At 41.2% G+C, this 18,274-nt stretch overlaps 1 protein-coding gene across 10 annotated transcripts in view; it reads left to right on the top strand.

The window, feature by feature from the left end:
- The window catches only part of Ppp3cc (protein phosphatase 3 catalytic subunit gamma), a 79,128-nt gene that overhangs the window by 17,191 nt on the left and 43,663 nt on the right, over nucleotides 1–18,274 (top strand). For all 10 annotated transcript variants that reach the window (XM_042285103.2, XM_042285102.2, XM_076545304.1 and 7 more), the window contains exons 2-3: nucleotides 12,836–13,033; nucleotides 13,704–13,828. In XM_042285103.2, coding sequence (XP_042141037.2) covers nucleotides 12,836–13,033; nucleotides 13,704–13,828 — 323 coding nt within the window. The remainder of the gene's footprint in view (nucleotides 1–12,835; nucleotides 13,034–13,703; nucleotides 13,829–18,274) is intronic.

Here is an 18,274-nt window from a genome sequence, read left to right as displayed (position 1 = left end):
GTCTAGAGGCTGCCTTTGACATTTTTTCTTATCTTGGGACATGGATCTGAAGGATCTACTTGGGTCTTGATAATCTGTGATGCACATTTGGTTTGGCGTTCTTACTTTATCTGTTCTATGAGTCATCACGTAGTACAAGTTGTGGTTTTAATTTAAAGAAGGCAGCCAGTGTTAGTTTCTTGTGTATGTGTGGGGTTGGGGTGCACCTCATGGTAGAGCTCATACTTCATACTTAGCATGCTTCAGGACTGTGCATCAGTTTGGTCCACCACTTGTATGTAGCAGAACAGTGTATTTGTAAGCTGGGCATGCTGGTAATCCCTGCACTGTGCGGGCAGACAAGAGAATCAAAGCAGGGTTGAAGCCAGCCTGGCCTGTGTATTGAGTTTCAGGCTATCCAAGGCTATGATATCATGAGACCCCCTAACTTAAAAAACAATAAATACCAAACAAACAAACAAAACCAAACCCAAAAGTAAGTATTCGTAATTATTGTAAGGCTATGAAAAGAACATTTTTACTTCAAGGATTGGCCAAGGGCCTGTAGTAGCCAAGGGCCTGTAGTTTTTTCTCCTTTGGGAGTAGGGGTAGGCAGTACTGGGGATTGAACCCAGGGCTTCATCTACCACTGAATCACAGCCCCAGTTCTTTTACTTCCAGGAAACAAACAGCCTTAGCACTGCCCTGACCTCAGGCTTTCACAGAACTGTCCCACTCTCCATCTGTAGGTGGAATCTACTTTTCTTCCCCTGAACCTGGGTGGGTTTGAGAATGCTGGAACAGCATTGGGAATGATGTGATGTGGCATATGAGGCTATGGTGTGACCCACGCAGCTTCCTTCTGGCTTACTCTTCTGGATGCTTGTCCTTGGAACTCAGTCACATGAAAGGCCACATGCAGGTACTCTCATCAAAAACCTGAACTGAGCTTCAGCTGACAAGCATACTGGATGAGTGAGTGAGCAGCCTCAGGTGATTCTAACCTTGGGCTGACTAGTGCCCTGCAGAGAGACAGGCTGTACTGCTGTGTCCGTAGTCTGTGAGAGACAATAAGGGGTTGTTGTTTTAAGTCACTGTGTTGGGGAACATTTTGTTAGGTTGCATTAGATAATTGATATATTTGGCTTCTAGATATCCATCAAAGGGTAACAAATCAAAGATTTTGGGAAAGAAATACGCAAGGAAGTTAGCAGGGTGTGGTGGGCCAGCCTAGATCTCAAGCTCTTGGCACACTCAGACAGGATTGTCCAGACTTCAAGGCTGGTCTGGACTACAGAGAGAGGTGCTGTTTCAAAAGCAACAACAAACCAAGGATGTTAATAGCAATATAAATCTGTAACAATAAGTAAAAAAAAATTTAAATAGTCTACCCACCAGTAAGAAAATGTTTAGATAAATTATGATACACACTTTTCATAAAGAAAAATATCTATTTTCAAAAGGAAGGAAACTTTAATTCCTTTGTAGTCAGTTTTGTTAAAACCAATTTCAAAGTGTATACACATGTTAATAAAGATGATTAATAACACCGGGTGGCAGTGGCACATGCCTTCAATCCCAGCACTCGGGAGGCAGAGCCAGGCGGATCTCTGTGAGTTTAAAGCCAGCCTGGTCTACAGGGCAAGATCCAGGAGAAGCACCAAAACTACACAGAGAAACCCTGTCTCAAAAAACAAAAAAAGGATGATTAAGAACAACAACAACAAATGTAGGTCTGGGGAATGTAGCTAATCAATAGAAATTTGCTTAGCAGGAGCAAGGCCTTAGATTGATCCCCAGCACTGCCAAAATCCGCAACAAACAACAAGTGAAAAAGAGGAAGGCGCAAGGTGACCTGATATATGATAGCTGGAATGCATTTAACTAACAAGTTTATCCATACAGCCGTGCTTCAGCTCAGAGCTGTCTGCATGCAGTGTGTGTTCTTAGTGGAAACTTCTTCAGGAGATCGCCCTAATTATCTAACTTTGAAAATCATGCCTTCAGATTTCATGAGATCTTCCTCTTTAGACCAGTTTGATTTTGAACAACTAAAAGAACTGTGCAGATTGTCCAGAGCACACAGTGCTAGAAGTGCCAGCCCCTCTCCGCTGCATTCGATCTAAGTACTCCCTGAACCTATTTTCTCCAACCCTGGCTCTGGGTTTTTTTTTTTTTTTTTGTGATATATATTTTTTATTTTACAATACCATTCAGTTCTACATATCAGCCATGGGTTCCCCTATTCTCCCCCCTCCCACGCCCTCCCCTTACCCCCAGCCCACCCCCCATTCCCACCTCCTCCAGGACAAGTCCTCCCCCGAGGACTGTGATCAACTTGGTAGACTCAGTCCAGGGAGGTCCAGTCCCTTCCTCCCAGACTAAGCCAAGTGTCCCTGCATAAGTTCCTGGTTTCAAACAGCCAACTCATGGAATGAGCACAGGACTTGGTCCCACTGCCTAGATGCCTCCCAAACTGATCAAGCCAATCAACTGTCTCACCTATTCAGAGGGCCTGATCCAGCTGGGAGCCCCTCAGCCTTTGGTTCATAGTTCATGTGTTTCCATTCATTTGGCTATTTTTTTTTTCAATAATTGAGTAAAACTGAAATTTATTATATGCCACAGTCGTCCTAGGGACCTCCATGCTATATATATAGCCTCTATGGTTCTATGGGTTGTGGTCTGATTGTTCATTTTATATCTAGAATCCACCAATGAGTGAGTACATACCATAACTGTCTTTCTGGGTTTGGGTTACCTCACTCAGGATGATTTTTTCTAGTTCCATCCATTTGCCTGCAAATTTCATGCTTTCATTGTTTTTCTCTGCTGAGTAGTACTCCATTGTGTATATGTACCACATTTTTTTCATCCATTCTTCCGTTGATGGGCATCTAGGTTGTTTCCAGGTTCTGGCTATTACAAATAGTGCTGCTATGAACATAGCTGAGCATGTATCTTTATGGTATGTATCAGCATTCTTTGGGTATATGCCCAAGAGTGGGATGGCTGGGTCTTGAGGTAGTTCGATTCCTAATTTTCTGAGAAACCGCCATACTGATTTCCACAGTGGTTGTACAAGTTTACATTCCCACCAACAGTGGAGGAGTGTTCCCTTTGCTCCACATCCTCTCCAACATTGGTTGTCATTGGTGTTTTTGATCTTAGCCATTCTAACAGGTGTAAGGTGGTATCTCAGAGTCGTTTTGATTTGCATTTCTCTGATGATTAAGGATGTTGAGCATTTCTTTAAATGTCTTTCAGCCATTTGTAGTTCTTGTTTTGTGAATTCTCTGTTTAGCTCTTTAGCCCATTTTTTAATTGGACTGTTCAGTGCTTTGATGTCTAGTTTCTTGAGTTCTTTATATATTGTGGAGATCAATCCTCTGTCAGATGTGGGGTTGGTGAAGATCTTTTCCCAATCTGTTGGCTGTCTTTTTGTCTTACTGACTGTGTCTTTTGCCCTGCAAAAGCTTCTCAGTTTTGAGAGGTCCCATTTATTAATGGTTGTGCTCAGGGTCTGTGCTGTCGGTGTTTTATTTAGGAAATGGTCTCCAGTGCCAATGCGTTCAAGAGTGCTTCCTATCTTCTTTTCTATTAAGTTTAGTGTAACTGGATTTATGTTTAGGTCTTTGATCCACTTGGACTTGAGTTTTGTGCATGGTGACAGATATGGATCTATTTGTAATCTTTTACATATTGACATCCAGTTATGCCAGCACCATTTGTTGAAGATACTTTCTTTGTTCCATTGTATAGTTTTGGCTCCTTTGTCAAAAACCAGGTGTTCATATGTGCATGGATTAATGTCAGGGTCTTCAATTCGATTCCATTGGTCTGTATGTCGGTTTTTATACCAGTACCAAGCTGTTTTTATTACTATAGCTCTATAGTAGAGTTTGAGGTCCGGGATGGTGATGCCTCCAAGGGTTGCTTTATCGTATAGGATTCTTTTAGCTATCCTGAGTCTTTTGTTTTTCCATATAAAGTTGAGTATTTTTCTTTCCAAGTCTGTGAAGAATTGTGTTGGGATTTTGATGGGGATTGCATTGAATCTGTAGATTGCTTTTGGTAAGATTGCCATTTTTACTATGTTAATCCTACCTATCCATGAGCATGGGAGATCCTTCCATTTTCTGATATCTTCTTCAATTTCTTTCTTTAGAGATTTAAAGTTCTTATCAAAAAGGTCTTTCACTTGTTTAGTTAGTGTTATCCTAAGGTATTTTATATTATTTGTGGCTATTGTAAAGGGTGATGTTTCTCTGACTTCTTTCTCAGCCCTTTTATCATTTGTGTATAGGAGGGCTACTGATTTTTTTGAGTTGATCTTGTATCCTGCCACTTTACTGAAGGAGTTTATCAGCTGTAGAAGTTCCCTGGTAGAGTTTTTGGGGTCACTTATGTATACTATCATATCATCTGCAAATAGTGAAAGTTTGACTTCTTCCTTGCCAATTTGTATCCCTTTGATCTCCTTTTGTTGTCTTATTGCTCTAGCTAGAACTTCTAGTACTATATTGAATAAATATGGGGAGAGTGGACAGCCTTGTCTTGTTCCTGAATTTAGTGGTATCGCTTTGAGTTTCTCTCCATTTAATTTGATGTTTGCTGTTGGCTTGCTATAAATTGCTTTTATTATGTTTAGAAATGTTCCTTGTATTCCTATTCTTTCTAAGACCTTTATCATGAAGGGGTGTTGGATTTTGTCAAAGGCTTTTTCAGCATCTAGGGAGATGATCATGTGGTTTTTTTCTTTCAGTTTGTTTATATGGTGTATTACATTGACTGATTTCCGTATGTTGAACCATCCTTGCATCCCTGGGATGAATCCTACTTGGTCGTGATGGATGATTGTTTTGATGTATTCTTGGATTCGGTTTGCCAATATTTTGTTGAGTATTTTTGCATCAATGTTCATGAGGGAGATTGGTCTGTAGTTCTCTTTCTTTGTTGCATCTTTGTGTGGTTTGGGTATCAGGGTAATTGTAGCCTCATAAAAAGAGTTTGGTAGTGTTCCTTCTGTTTCTATTGTGTGGAACACTTTGAAGAGGATTGGTATTAGTTCTTCTTTGAAAGTCAGGTAGAATTCTGCACTGAAACCATCTGGTCCTGGGCTTTTTTTAGTTGGGAGACTTTTGATGACTGTTTCTATTTCTTTAGGGGTTATTGGTCTATTTAAATGGTTTATCTGGTCTTGATTTAATTTTGGTATTTGGTATTTATCCAGAAAATTGTCCATTTCTTCCTGGTTTTCCATTTTTGTGGAGTACAGGTTTTTGAAGTATGATCTGATGATTCTCTGGATTTCCTCATTGTCTGTTGTTATGTCTCCCTTTTCATTTCTGATTTTGTGAATTTGGGTGTTCTCTCTTTGCCTTTTGGTTAATTTGGCTAGTGGTTTGTCTATCTTGTTGATTTTTTCAAAGAACCAACTCTTTGTTTCATTGATTTTTTGTATTGTTCTCTTGTTTTCTATTTCGTTGATTTCAGCCCTCAATTTGATTATTTCCTGGCGTCTATTTCTCCTGGGTGAGTTTGTTTCTTTTTGTTCTAGAGCTTTCAGTTGTGCTGTTAATTCATTGGTATGGGATTGCTCCATCTTCTTTATGTGTGCATTTAGAGCTATGAATTTTCCTCTTAGCACTGCTTTCATAGTGTCCCATAAGTTTGGGTATGTTGTACTTTCATTTTCATTGAATTCTAGGAACTCTTTAATTTCTGTCTTTATTTCTTCCTTGACCCATTGATGTTTCAGGTGGGTATTATTCAGTTTCCATGAGTTTGTGGGTTTTCTATAATTTTTGTTGTTATTGAGTTCTAACTTTAAGGCATGGTGGTCTGATAAAATACAGGAGGTTATTCCAATTTTTTTGTATCTGTTGAGATTTGTTTTGTGTCCAAGCATGTGGTCAATTTTTGAGAAGGTTCCATGGGGTGCTGAGAAGAAGGTATATTCTTTTGTGTTAGGATGGAATATTCTGTAGATATCTGTTAGGTCCATTTGAGTCATAACATCTGTTAGGTCCTTTATTTCTTTGTTAAGTTTCAGTCTGGTAGATCTATCTTTTGGTGAGAGTGGTGTGTTAAAATCTCCCACTACTAATGTGTGGGGTTTGATGTTCGTTTTAAACTTTAGTAGTGTTTCTTTTATGAATGTGGGTGCTTTTGTATTTGGAGCATAAATGTTTAGAATCGAGACTTCATCTTGGTGGATTTTTCCTGTGATGAATATGTAATGTCCATCCTGGTCTCTTTTGATTGATTTTAGTTTGAAGTCTATTTTATTAGATATTAGGATAGCTACACCAGCTTGTTTCTTAGGTCCATTTGCTTGGAAAACCTTTTCCCAGCCCTTTACTCGGAGGTAGTGTCTGTCTTTGGAGTTAAGGTGTGTTTCTTGTATGCAGCATATGGATGGGTCCTGTTTTCTAATCCATTCTGTTAGCCTGTGTCTTTTTATAGGTGAGTTGAGACCATTGATATTGATGGATATTAATGACCAGTGATTGTTAATTCCTGTTATTTTTTTTGGTTGTGTTGTGTTGTCCTTCTGTGGTGTATGTTGGTGTAGGATTATCTATTGCTTGATTTTTCATGGATGTGTTTAGCTTCTTTGGGTTGAATTTTCCCTTCTAGTGCTTTCTGTAGGGCTGGGTTTGTGGACAGGTATTGATTAAATCTGGTTTTATCCTGGAATATTTTGTTTACTCCGCCTATGGTGATTAAGAGTTTTGCTGGGTATAATAGTCTGGGTTGGCATCCATGGTCTCTTAGTGTCTGCATGAGGTTTGTCCATGATCTTCTATCTTTCATAGTCTCTATTGAGTAGTCTGGTGTTATTCTGATGGGTTTGCCTTTATATGTTACTTGGTCCTTTTCCTTTGCAGCTCTTAATATTTTTTCTTTATTCTGTGTGTTTAGTGTTTTGATTATTATGTGACGAGGGGACTTTTTTTTTTTTTTGATCCAGCCTATTCGGTGTTCTGTAAGCTTCTTGTATCTTCATAGGTATTTCTTTCTTTAGGTTAGGAAAGTTTTCTTCTATGATTTTGTTGAATATATTTTCTGTGCCTTTGAGTTGGTATTCTTCTCCTTCTTCTATCCCTATTATTCTTAGGTTTGGTCTTTTCATGGTGTCCCAAATTTCCTGGACGTTTTGTGTTAGAACTTTTTTGTCTTTATTGTTTTCTTTGACTGACGAATCTATTTTCTCTATCATGTCTTCAGTGTCAGAGATTCTCTGTTCCATCTCTTGCAATCGGTTGGTTATGCTTGTTTCTGTAGTTCCTGTTCGTTTTGTCAGGATTTCTATTTCCAGCATTCCCTCAGCATGTGTTTTCTTTATTGTCTCAAATTCATTTTTCAGATCTTGGAATGTTTCTTTCATCTGTTTAATTGCTTTTTCTTGGCTTGATTTGATTTCTTCCCATTTTTTGTTCGTTTTTTCTTCCATTTCTTTAAGGGAGTTTTTAATTTCCTCTTTAATGGAGTTTTTCATTTCCTCTTTAAGGGAAGTTTTTATTTCCTCTTTAAGGGAGTTTTTTATTTCCTCTTTAAGGAAAGTTTTTATTTCCTCTTTAAGGTAGTTTTTCATTTCCTCTTTAAGGAAAGTTTTTATTTCCTCTTTAAGGTAGTTTTTCAATTCCTCTTTAAGGAAAGTTTTTATTTCCTCATTGAGGGAATGTTTTATTTCTTCTTTAAGGGCCTCTATCATCTTCTTAATGTCATTTTTAGGGTTGATTTCTTCTGTTTCTTCTGTCATGGTATGTTTAGGTCTTGCAGGTGTAGAATCACTAGGTTCTGATGTTGCCATATAGGTCTTTATGTTGTTGCCTGTATTTTTGCACTGGCGTCTACTCATCTCTTCCTCTGTGAGGTGCAGGTGGTGTCTGTGTCTGAGAGTGCCTCTCTTGTTCTAATTTTTAGTCTTGGTTTAGTAGTGGTTCTTGGTTAAATTGGTGCTATTGGGCTATTTCTTCAGGGGCAGCTGATTTCGATCAGTGAATTATATACTTATGATTCTGGTGATCTGGTTTGGTGTCTGGGTAGCGCCTTCTTCTGTGTTCTCAGGTCACTTTTTGTTCATTTGTCAACTCCTCAGCTGATCTTTTTTCTTCAGACTTTAAACTGTAGGCATCTGAACCCTCTCCCAGATGGGTTTCAGCTGAGCAGGGTAGTCTCACCAACACCTCCAAGTTGTTGGGTTTCACAGGATCAGCAGCTGGGCCCTGGGTTGTCCTCAGACGGAGTGTTCAGATTCGTTCTGGTTCTGACCCACGGAGATAGCTTCTTCCCCAGATGTTGGGGTTAGGGGCGTCCCTGTTCCAAGCTGCGTCTGCTTGTCTCCGTCCCTGGGCCTGTTTACCTCTGCGGTCCGCCGCCGGGCCTGTATGTCCCTGTCAGCTGCCGCTGGGTCTGTCTGCTTCTGGGGGCCGCCACCGGGCCTGAATGTCCCTGTAGGCACGTCTACCTCAGCAGGCTGCCGCTGGGCCCATCTACCTCCACAGGCCACCGCCACAGGCCTACCTGCGTCTGCTTGTCTCCGCCGCCGGGCCTGAATGTCTCTGCCGGCTGCCACCGGGCCTGAATGTCCCTGTCGGCCGCTGCCGCCGGGCCCGTTTACCTCAGCGGGCTGCCACTGGGCCCGAATGTCTCTGCCGGCTGCCGCCGGGTCTGAATATCCCTGTCGGCTGCCGCCGCTGGGCCCGTCTACCTCCACCGGCCCCCCGCCGCAGGCCTACCTGCGTCTGCTTGTCTCTGCCGCCGGGCCTGTCTACCTCTGTGGGCCGCCGCTGGGCCTGAATGTCCTGGGGTTTGTTTTTTAAGATTTATTTATTATGTATACAGTGTTCTGCCTGCACGTCCAAAGAGGACACCAGATCTCATTATAGATGGTTCTGAGCCACCATGTGGTAGCTGGGAATTGAACTTAGGTCCTCTGGAAGAGCAACCAGTGCTCTTAACCGCTAAGCCAACTCTCCAGCCCGACTCTGGTTCTTTTTAGCTTTTTAAATGTTGAAACTCAAACTCCAGAGCTCCACACATGCTCCACCAAGCCTCTTGGATCAGTGTTGAGCTTCTTGAACCTTTTTTTTTTTTTTTTTGGTTTTTCGAGACAGGGTTTCTCTGTGTAGCTTTGCACCTTTCCTGGATCTCGCTCTCTAGACCAGGCTGGCCTTGAACTCACAAAGATCCTCCTGCCTCTGCCTCCCGAGTGCTGGGATTAAAGGCATGCGCCACCACTGCCCAGCGAGCTTCTTGAATCTTAACAGCTTTTATGATCATATAGGGACTTAAAAGAATGGCTTTGCTAAAAAGCACCAACCCTTCACTTGTAGATGCACAGTTGGTAACTAAAGCCAGAACAAAGTGTTGGCATCTCTGACTTCATTTGGTATGTCTCTTGTTTTCTTAAACTTCAGGTCAGATTCCTGCTCGGCTCTGCACATAGACATACTGATTACTTAAGGAGTGTATATCTAAAAACTACTGATATAAAATTCATTAGCCTTACCTAACCTGTCTATAAAATACAAGACTCAAGACACAGGTGTTCAAGATACTTTTTTTTAAATTCCAGAATTTTATAGACAGGTCACACTGTGATGACATTACCCCACTAAGTGGGAGCAGTTACCCCATGAAGGGAACTGAGGCTGCTCTTATGTAAGAATGATCTCACAGTGAGAACTCTGTTGCCTCCTCAAGCAGTAAAGACCTCCTTGTAGCCAGCGGAACCTTGCAGGATAGACCAAGATAATGGCCAACCAGACCACCCTGATCAAGATTGCTGTGCAAAGACTCAGCTGTGCTGGGTCCCTCTTCCTCATTTCTATAAGACCCCTTCCTTATGTGGCCCCGCGGAATGGAGCTCTTTCCTGCCTTTCACCACTAATCTGTCTCAAGTTGACATTTTGGGACAGGTGGCCAGACCTACTTTGTTGTAAACCTTCAAGTCAGGGCCTTGTCCTAAACTCCTATACAAATTTTGCATTTCATTTTTTATTTAAATAGAGCCCCTTTACATTATTATTATTATTATTATTATTATTATTATTATTATTATTATTTTCTGCATTAACCCACTGTTAATATAAAACCCATCACTCGCCTCAAAGGAAATAAGAGATAGTTGATTCTGAGCCAAATATGAGTGATCAAGCCCTAGGAATAAAGATCCAGATTGCTTCTGTATTATTTTCTCATTGCTGTGACCAGTTACCTGCCAGGTATCAACTTGGAGGATGTAGTGTGCCACAGCAGGCAGGGAAGATGTGGCAGCAGGAGCTGTGGCCGAGGTGCTGGCAGCTGGTCCCATTGTGCCCAGTCGGGGAGCAGAGAGAGAGAGGCCAGGGATGGAAGCTTTCTGACCTTGGGTGTAAGCCTCCACCGTCTCCTCACTCCCCCGTGGACAGTGCTGCTGAGTTCTGTTGGCGGCTCTGGCCGCAGTTTGGCCTCCTCCTCCTGCTGCAGCTGTTGCAGACGCTGTGCCCTTTGTGGCTGAACTGGGAAACACTTCTCTAGGTGGTTGTTTTTAGCAGGGAACCCCTTCAGCTGCTGTCCTAGTTCATCCTCTTCTTTCAAAAGATCTTCTATTTTTATAAAGCTGGGCTGTTGAGTATCTTTCCTGTTGTCCCAGTGCAAACTGTAAGTAAGGTTCCTCTCTCGTGATGCTAATCTCTTACAGTAATTACAGCTGCTTTGTGTGCACCACCTTGTCTGCAACTTTAAACCTGCCCATGCTCCTTCCTCAGCAGACTGCATGTTTTTATGTTTCTGCTCTCATTGTAGATCTAAGAACAGTAAGCAGTAACCATGCCATAGCCTAGATGTTAAACTGTCTTGGAATATCCTCTACTAGAAAATTCTTAGTATATTGCCTTTAAAAAAATCTATTTATTTCCTATTATTTTGTGTGTAAAGGCATTTCACCTTCATGTTTATATGTTCACATGCATGCCTGGTGCCCTTGGTGGTCAGATGAAGGCATCAGATCCTTCCTGGAGTTATAGATGGTTGTGATCTACCATGTGGATGCTGGGAATTGAACCCAGGTCCTCTGCAAGAAGCAGCAGGTGTTCTTAACTGCTGAGACATCTATCCAGCCCCAGTATATTACCTTTTAATTCATCCTCACTCAAAGTTTCAGGACACAGGATGAAAGCACCCAGATTTTTTCCCCTTCAGAATGTATTGTGAATGGCCTCTAGCCCTGTGCTAGTTCTTAGTCAAGTCCTTGTTTCTCTCTGAGAACTCAAGAGCTGAGACATTACTGGCTACATTTCTATCAATATTCTGGTTTTCCATATTCCACATTAAAGCTCAGCATACAGCACTCTAGTGTCTTTGTAGCTTATGGCTCCAAACTCTTCTAAATTCCTCTTGCAAACCACTTTTGAGGTCTAAGAACCCCATGGCCAAGTAGTCATAGTAATAGCCCCACTTGTCAGTACCAGTTTTCATATAGTCAGGATTCTATAGAAGAACAAAGCCAATAATATATATATATATATATATATATATATATATATATATATATATATAAAATTAAAGGAGATCTCTTAGGTTGACTTATATAATAGGGGCCAGTGGTGGTCATCTGGGAACTCAGTAGCTGCTCAGTCCATGAGCTAGATGCCTTAGCAGTACCCATGGAAGAGCCCGTGCTGGGAAGCTGAGGACACTAGACTCTGGTGGCCACAGTAGCAATAGATGCTCCGCTCTGGAAGACATGAAGGTGGGCAAGGCGGGTGCACACTACCTTTTCCTTGGGTCACTTTATCCTGGGTTTCCTGTTGGAGCGTGCCACTGACTTTGAGGATGGGTTGTACCCCCTCAGCCTTCTCTGGAAGCACCTTCACAGATACACTGAGAGGTCTGTCTTCTATGTGATTTTAAGTCTTGTCAAATTGACAAGATTAACCTTTACACTCTGAATAATGTGTTCATGTGGAAGAGGTTATGTGGACTTTTTATAGTTGCAAAAGAAAACAGTCAAAAATCAAGGCATAAAGGTTGCAGGTTACAACAAAGTTATAGGTCTTAGATGTTATCTGAATGAAAGTCTTAGCTTTGGGGTTGGTGGAAGCTAGCAGCCTGCTAAATTAATGAAGCCCAAAGGTTTTACCTGATAGTTCAAAGTTATGTTAGGTCAAACATTGAAAGTGGGCACTAAATGGCTATAAGGTCCTATATTGCCCAGTTTGGCTTTGAACTCTCTTTATATCTGAGGATGACCTCGAACTTCTGTCCCAATTGCCTCTACATTCCAGGCAATGGGATTACAAATGGGAGCCACCAAGCCTGTTTTATGTGATACTGGGGATTGAACCCAGGGCTTTGTCTTTTCAAGAAAGTACTCCACCAACTCAGCTACATCTTCAGTCATCTACTTTATAAAAACATATATATTTGTTGCAGCCATTCATTAATATTCTGTGTGTGTGTGTGCGCGCGCGCGCGTGCATATATGACATAAATGTACAGACTTAGGATATGACTTGAACTGTGACTGTTTTAAAATTAGAATTACCAATTCTGATACACAGTGTCTTAGAATGTTTTTCACATTATTTTAATACTATGAAGTTATTGGGTTCATTTATCTATCTATCTATCTATCTATCTATCTATCTATCTATCTATCTATCTATCTATTTTGGTTTTTCAAGACAGGGTTTTTCTGTGTAGTTTTGGTGCCTGTCCTGAATCTCGCTCTATAGACCAGGCTGGCCTTGAACTCACAGAGATCCGCCTGGCTCTGCCTCCTGGCCTAGTTTATTTTTAAAAGTATGTTTGTGATTGTTATCTGTGCCTTTAAAATTTTTAAACTATTTTTTTGTCTTTTTAGCTGTCCCCTTTCCTCCAACCCAACGGCTAACTTTGAAGGAAGTATTTGAGAATGGGAAACCTAAATCAGATGTTTTGAAAAACCATTTGGTAAAAGAAGGCCGGGTGGAAGAGGAGGTAGCCTTAAAGATAATCAATGATGGGGCTGCCATCCTGAGGCAAGAGAAGACTATGATAGAAGTGGATGCTCCAATCACAGGTATGAAATGCATTTGCAAGGTGGCCCTTAGATTTGCACTAATTTTGAGAAATGACCACAAAATGAGTGTGATAAATATTTCTAGGAATTTTGAAGCAATCTCAAGATTGGTTAGAATGACTTTTGGCCGGGCGTGGTGGCGCACGCCTTTAATCCCAGCACTCGGGAGGCAGAGGCAGGCGGATCTTTGTGAGTTCGAGGCCAGCCTGGGCTACCAAGTGAGCTCCAGGAAAGGCGCAAAGCTACACAGAGAAACCCTGTCTTTTGTTCCTTAACAACATAAGGGGCTCAAGCTTGATGGTTAAGATCACATACTACTCTTGCAGAGGACCAGATTTTCCTTCTGAGTGTCTGGCCTGTAGTTCACAACCATTGTAACTCCAGCTATAGGGAGAATCCCACACCTTTGGCTTCTGTGGACCCCTGCACTCATACACACACACACACACACACACACACACACACACACACACACACACACTTAAAAATTAAGTACACTATTAACTGTAATATCTCTAGGAGGGGTATTTAGTACTGACTGAGTAACTAATTATACAGAAGTCCAGTCAGAAGCCAAAGTGATTGAATTAAAAGTTAAACTTGGTCCCAGTTGCTCTAATGTCCTTTTCCTTCTGATTCATAATTTTCACCTCATGTCTTTCTTCCCTAGTGTGTGGTGATATTCATGGACAATTCTTTGACCTGATGAAGCTGTTTGAAGTTGGGGGATCACCTAGTAATACTCGCTACCTCTTTCTGGGTGACTATGTGGACAGAGGCTATTTCAGTATAGAGGTAAAATGAACCTGGCTCTGCTGCCCCTCTCGTATCGCCTTCTACTAAGATCTGCTCTCCATCCCTACACAGATGAGATTAAGATCTGAACACTGATAGAATTTGTCCACTTTGTTACGTTTGACTTTTAACTAATAGAGAAATGTCTTATTTTATTTTAAAAACAATCTTTTTTTTTTTTAACCTGTAGAAAACCTATCATATGGAAGGCTGTATTAAGCTAATTTTGAAAATAAGTATTTGCTGAGTTTTCCTTGTTGAAGATGCTGTCTGGGTGATATAGAAGGGACAGACATAGCTTTTCACTCTACAGTGTCTGGTTAGCTAATCTTAACTAGAAGACTGCAGTTGACTCTTAGGTGAACTTCCTGTGAGAACCCGGCATCGGGGAGCTCCTTACAGGAGGGAATTCTGGTCCTGTTGCACATGGCAGACAATAGCATTCACCAGAAGACAAAACATAAAGCGGAGCTAATAAAAACTGACAATTCCTTTATATATTTTAAGAAATAGATGATGGAAACATGAGTAGAATTAAAAATAAATATATGCTTTTGTGTGTAAACATAAACTTACTTGGGGACCTAATTCATGCTTGAGTGCTATGCAGTTACAGCACATTCAAGCTTTGTTTGTATTGTGGGTTTACATCCACAAGGAAAGGATCCTTTTGAAGAAGTCATTATCATCAAGTTTGTAATATGCCCCGAAAAACCATGAGATGGCAAATTCTATAGTGTTTTAGTGACTTTAGGCTGTGTGCTCTTCACAGCACGAGAGTTTCACTGTACTAGTTTGCTCCTGGTAGAGAAAGGTTTTTCTTCTTCTCATAGCATTGTTCTTAAATATAACTTATCTGTCTTACCCAGTGTTCAAAGAAGAGTCAGTTCTGAAGTCCCAGGAAGAATGAACAATAAAATAATTTTACTCTTCAGTTAAATGTAGTGTAGGGAGCGAGGGATGCAATTTAGTGACATGGTGCTTGCCTAGCATGCACAAGGCCCTGAGTTTAATTCTCAGGTCTGCAAAAGAGGGTGGGAGTAGACATTCTAAATCTGAAAAGTTCAGTTTTATCTGCTGCTGCCTCAAATTCCTTTAGTGTCAGATTGAGAAGGACAAGAGTTGACACTATAGATTAAGACAGTAAGTCCACCTTACTGCTGTGCCTTGTCCTGCTGCTCAGTGGCACTCATGGATGTCCTCTAGGTACTGGGTGAGTGGAGGTCATGCTTCTAGACTTTGTCATTGAAGGCTTTCCCCATGGTCCGCACATCCTCTCAGTAGAGAGTGGCCAAAAGGGTGGGTGTTTATACTGGGTTTATTTCTTTATGGGTTTGTTAGCACGAGCTGATTTAAGAGGCAGAAGGGAAGAATACAGAATGTTTTCAATAATTTATTCATTGTTTTACTTAATGAAATGTATTGTTGTTGCTGTTTTTGTTTTTATGTAAGCAGTGTTGCATGTGACTTAGATTGGCCTCAAACTTGCTATATAGCTGAGGATGACTTTGAACTTCTGATCCTCCTGTGTCATGCTTCCTTGATGTTTATGTAGTGCTGAAGATGGAACCCTGGACTTTGTGCATGCTAGGGAAATGCTCCACCAACTGCGCTACATCCCTGTCCTCTGGAGCAGCTTATTAAACATAAATATTGAGGCTGGAGAAATAGCTCAGCTGTTAAGAACACAGATTGTTTTTGCAGAGGACCTGGGTTCAGTTCCCAGTATCCACATCTTCTTGCGGCTCACAACCATCTTTAACTCTTGCTCCGGAAAAGATGAGACATTTCTGGCCTCCATGGGTACCTGATCTCATGTGCACACAGACACAGATAGATGCATAATTTAAAAAAAACATCTTAAGTGTGACAAAATAACTTTTAATTATCTATTACTATCACTTATGTAACTTAAAAATAGACTTTTAAAGATATAATTTTACTTATATTTTGGTGCTGGGGATTAAACCCAGCCTGAATTCTCCCACTCAGCACATGGGCTTTGTTTCATCTTGGAGGCAGGTGTCTTTATGTTCCCTAAGCTGGTCTTTTCTTCCTTTCTTTTGAGACATGGTTTCTCTTTGTAGCCTTGGCTGTCCTGGAACTTGCTGTGTAGGCTCGGTTGGTCTTGAATTTCTGCTTCAGCCTCCCAAATAGCTAGGACATTGCTCTCCTCCGGTTCTAGTTCCTGGTTTTTAAATATTACATTTTAAAATTCACAGTGAGCACCGGGCGGTGGTGGCGCACGCCTTTAATCCCAGCACTCGGGAGGCAGAGCCAGGCGGATCGCTGTGAGTTCGAGGCCAGCCTGGGCTACCAAGTGAGCTCCAGGAAAGGTGCAAAACTACACAGAGAAACCCTGTCTCAAAAACCAAAAAAAAAAAAAAAAAAAAAAAAAAAAAATTCACAGTGAGCTTTGTACCTATATACCATTTTCAGGAAATAGTGTTACATGTTTTCCCCCTCCTTTATCAATAATTTCCTGAGTACCAACTTTCTAACAGGCTGTAAAGATAAAATCAAGACTGAATTTCAGGTGGAGGATGTCACTCAGCAGTAGAACACTTTCCTAGCATACATGAGTTTCTGAGTTACAGCCCCATCTTCACACAGAAAGAATAAGATTCATATTCTCTGCAGGAGTTTGCCAAAGGTTTCCTTGTTGAATAAATCTTTCTGTATAATGGGAGAAGTGTTCCTATAATTAGCAGTAATAATTTTCATATTTAAACCTTACCCAGGAGGCTAGTAAGATGGTTTAGTGGGTAAAAGCATGTACTATTATTTTTTTTAATATTTATTTAACTTAATTTATGTGCATTGGTGTGAAGGTGTCAGATCCCCAGAACTGGAGTTAGAGACAGTTGTGAGCTGCCATGTGGTTGCTGGGAATTGAACCTGGGTCCTCTGAAAGAGCAGCCAGTGCTCTTAACCGCTGAGCCATCTCTCCAGTCCCATATGTACTGTTCTTGCAGAGGACCCAAGTTTGGTTCTCAGCACACATATCAGGCAGCTCACAACTGTCTGTAACTCCAGCTCCAAGGGATCCAAGTAACTCCTCTTTGGGCACCTGCCCTCATGTACATATTCTTGCACAAAGACATACACATACACACGTAATTAAAAATAATAAAAATAAACCTTAAAGAGCTAGCCTAGTCGCCTGATATATAATAGGCACCCAGTTTGTTAAGTGAATGAATATTAATAAATTGTAGTTTGTATTTGACTTTGATATTTGATGGTTTTTTAACTTAACTTTTTTTTTTTTTTTTTTTTTTTTTTTTTTGGTTTTTTTCGAGACAGGGTTTCTCTGCGTAGCTTTGCGCCTTTCCTGGAGCTCACTTGGTAGCCCAGGCTGGCCTCGAACTCACAGAGATCCACCTGGCTCTGCCTCCCGAGTGCTGGGATTAAAGGCGTGCGCCACCACCGCCCGGCACTTAACTTTTTTTTAATAACTTAAAACATAAATGAATTGAAAGTTTTACGTACAGTGGTGATTTAATTCTTTTTCTTTTTAAGATTTTATTTACTTTTATTTTATGTGTATAAATGTTGCCTGAATGTATTTAAGTACATGCCTGGTGCCCAAGGAGGTCAGAAGACAGCATGAGATGCTTGGAACTGGAGTTGTAGGAGAATGCGAACCTCCATATGTGGGTCCTGGAAACTGCACTCGGGTCCTCTACAAGAGCAATAAATGCTCTTAACTACTGAGTCATCCCTCCAGCCACCACCCCCTCCCAGTTTTTGAGATAGCATCTCATATAGCCAAAGCCCCAAACTTGTTATGTAGCTAAGGCTAACCTTAAACTTCTGATGTGCCTGTCTCCACCTCCCAAGTGCTAGGAGGTTGTATAAGCATAAACCACTATGTGGTTTTTAGTTTTTGGACATTATCTTTAAAATTTTTGTTTTGGGGGCTGGAAAAATGGCTTAGTGGTTAAGAGCTTGTACGCTCTGTCAGAGGACCAGAGTTCTGTTCCGAGCACCCACGTCAGATGGCTCACAACTGCCTGAACTTTAACAAACTCCAAGAATTTTAACACCTTACATGCACAGACCATACCCTGATGCACGGACACATAATTAAAATGTTTTTAACTTTTTATTTTATTTTAACATTTTTAATTTGTGTGAGAGAGAGGGGGGTGGAGGTGGGAGATCATGCCACTCGTGTACAAGTGCCTGTGGGGCAGGGAGGGTTTCAGGTTCCCTTGGAGCCAGAGTCCCAGGCAGTTTTGAGCTGCAAGATGAGGGAGCTGCATAGTGAGCTCAGGCCCTCTGAAGAGCAGCTCACACTCTGACCTGCTGAGCATCTCTCCAGCCATTGTCTTTCTGTTGTTCACTTTTCTTCGGGAGCTGGAGAGGAAATCCAGGCCCTCACACACCACTGTTAGCTACTGTACTGTTGAGCTATTCCCTTGCCCTCAACTTTTTGTTGGT

This window comes from Peromyscus maniculatus, chromosome 9 (genome assembly GCF_049852395.1).
Source record: "Peromyscus maniculatus bairdii isolate BWxNUB_F1_BW_parent chromosome 9, HU_Pman_BW_mat_3.1, whole genome shotgun sequence".
Taxonomy (NCBI): Eukaryota; Metazoa; Chordata; class Mammalia; order Rodentia; family Cricetidae; genus Peromyscus; species Peromyscus maniculatus.
This window is presented reverse-complemented; position numbering and strand designations above follow the sequence as displayed.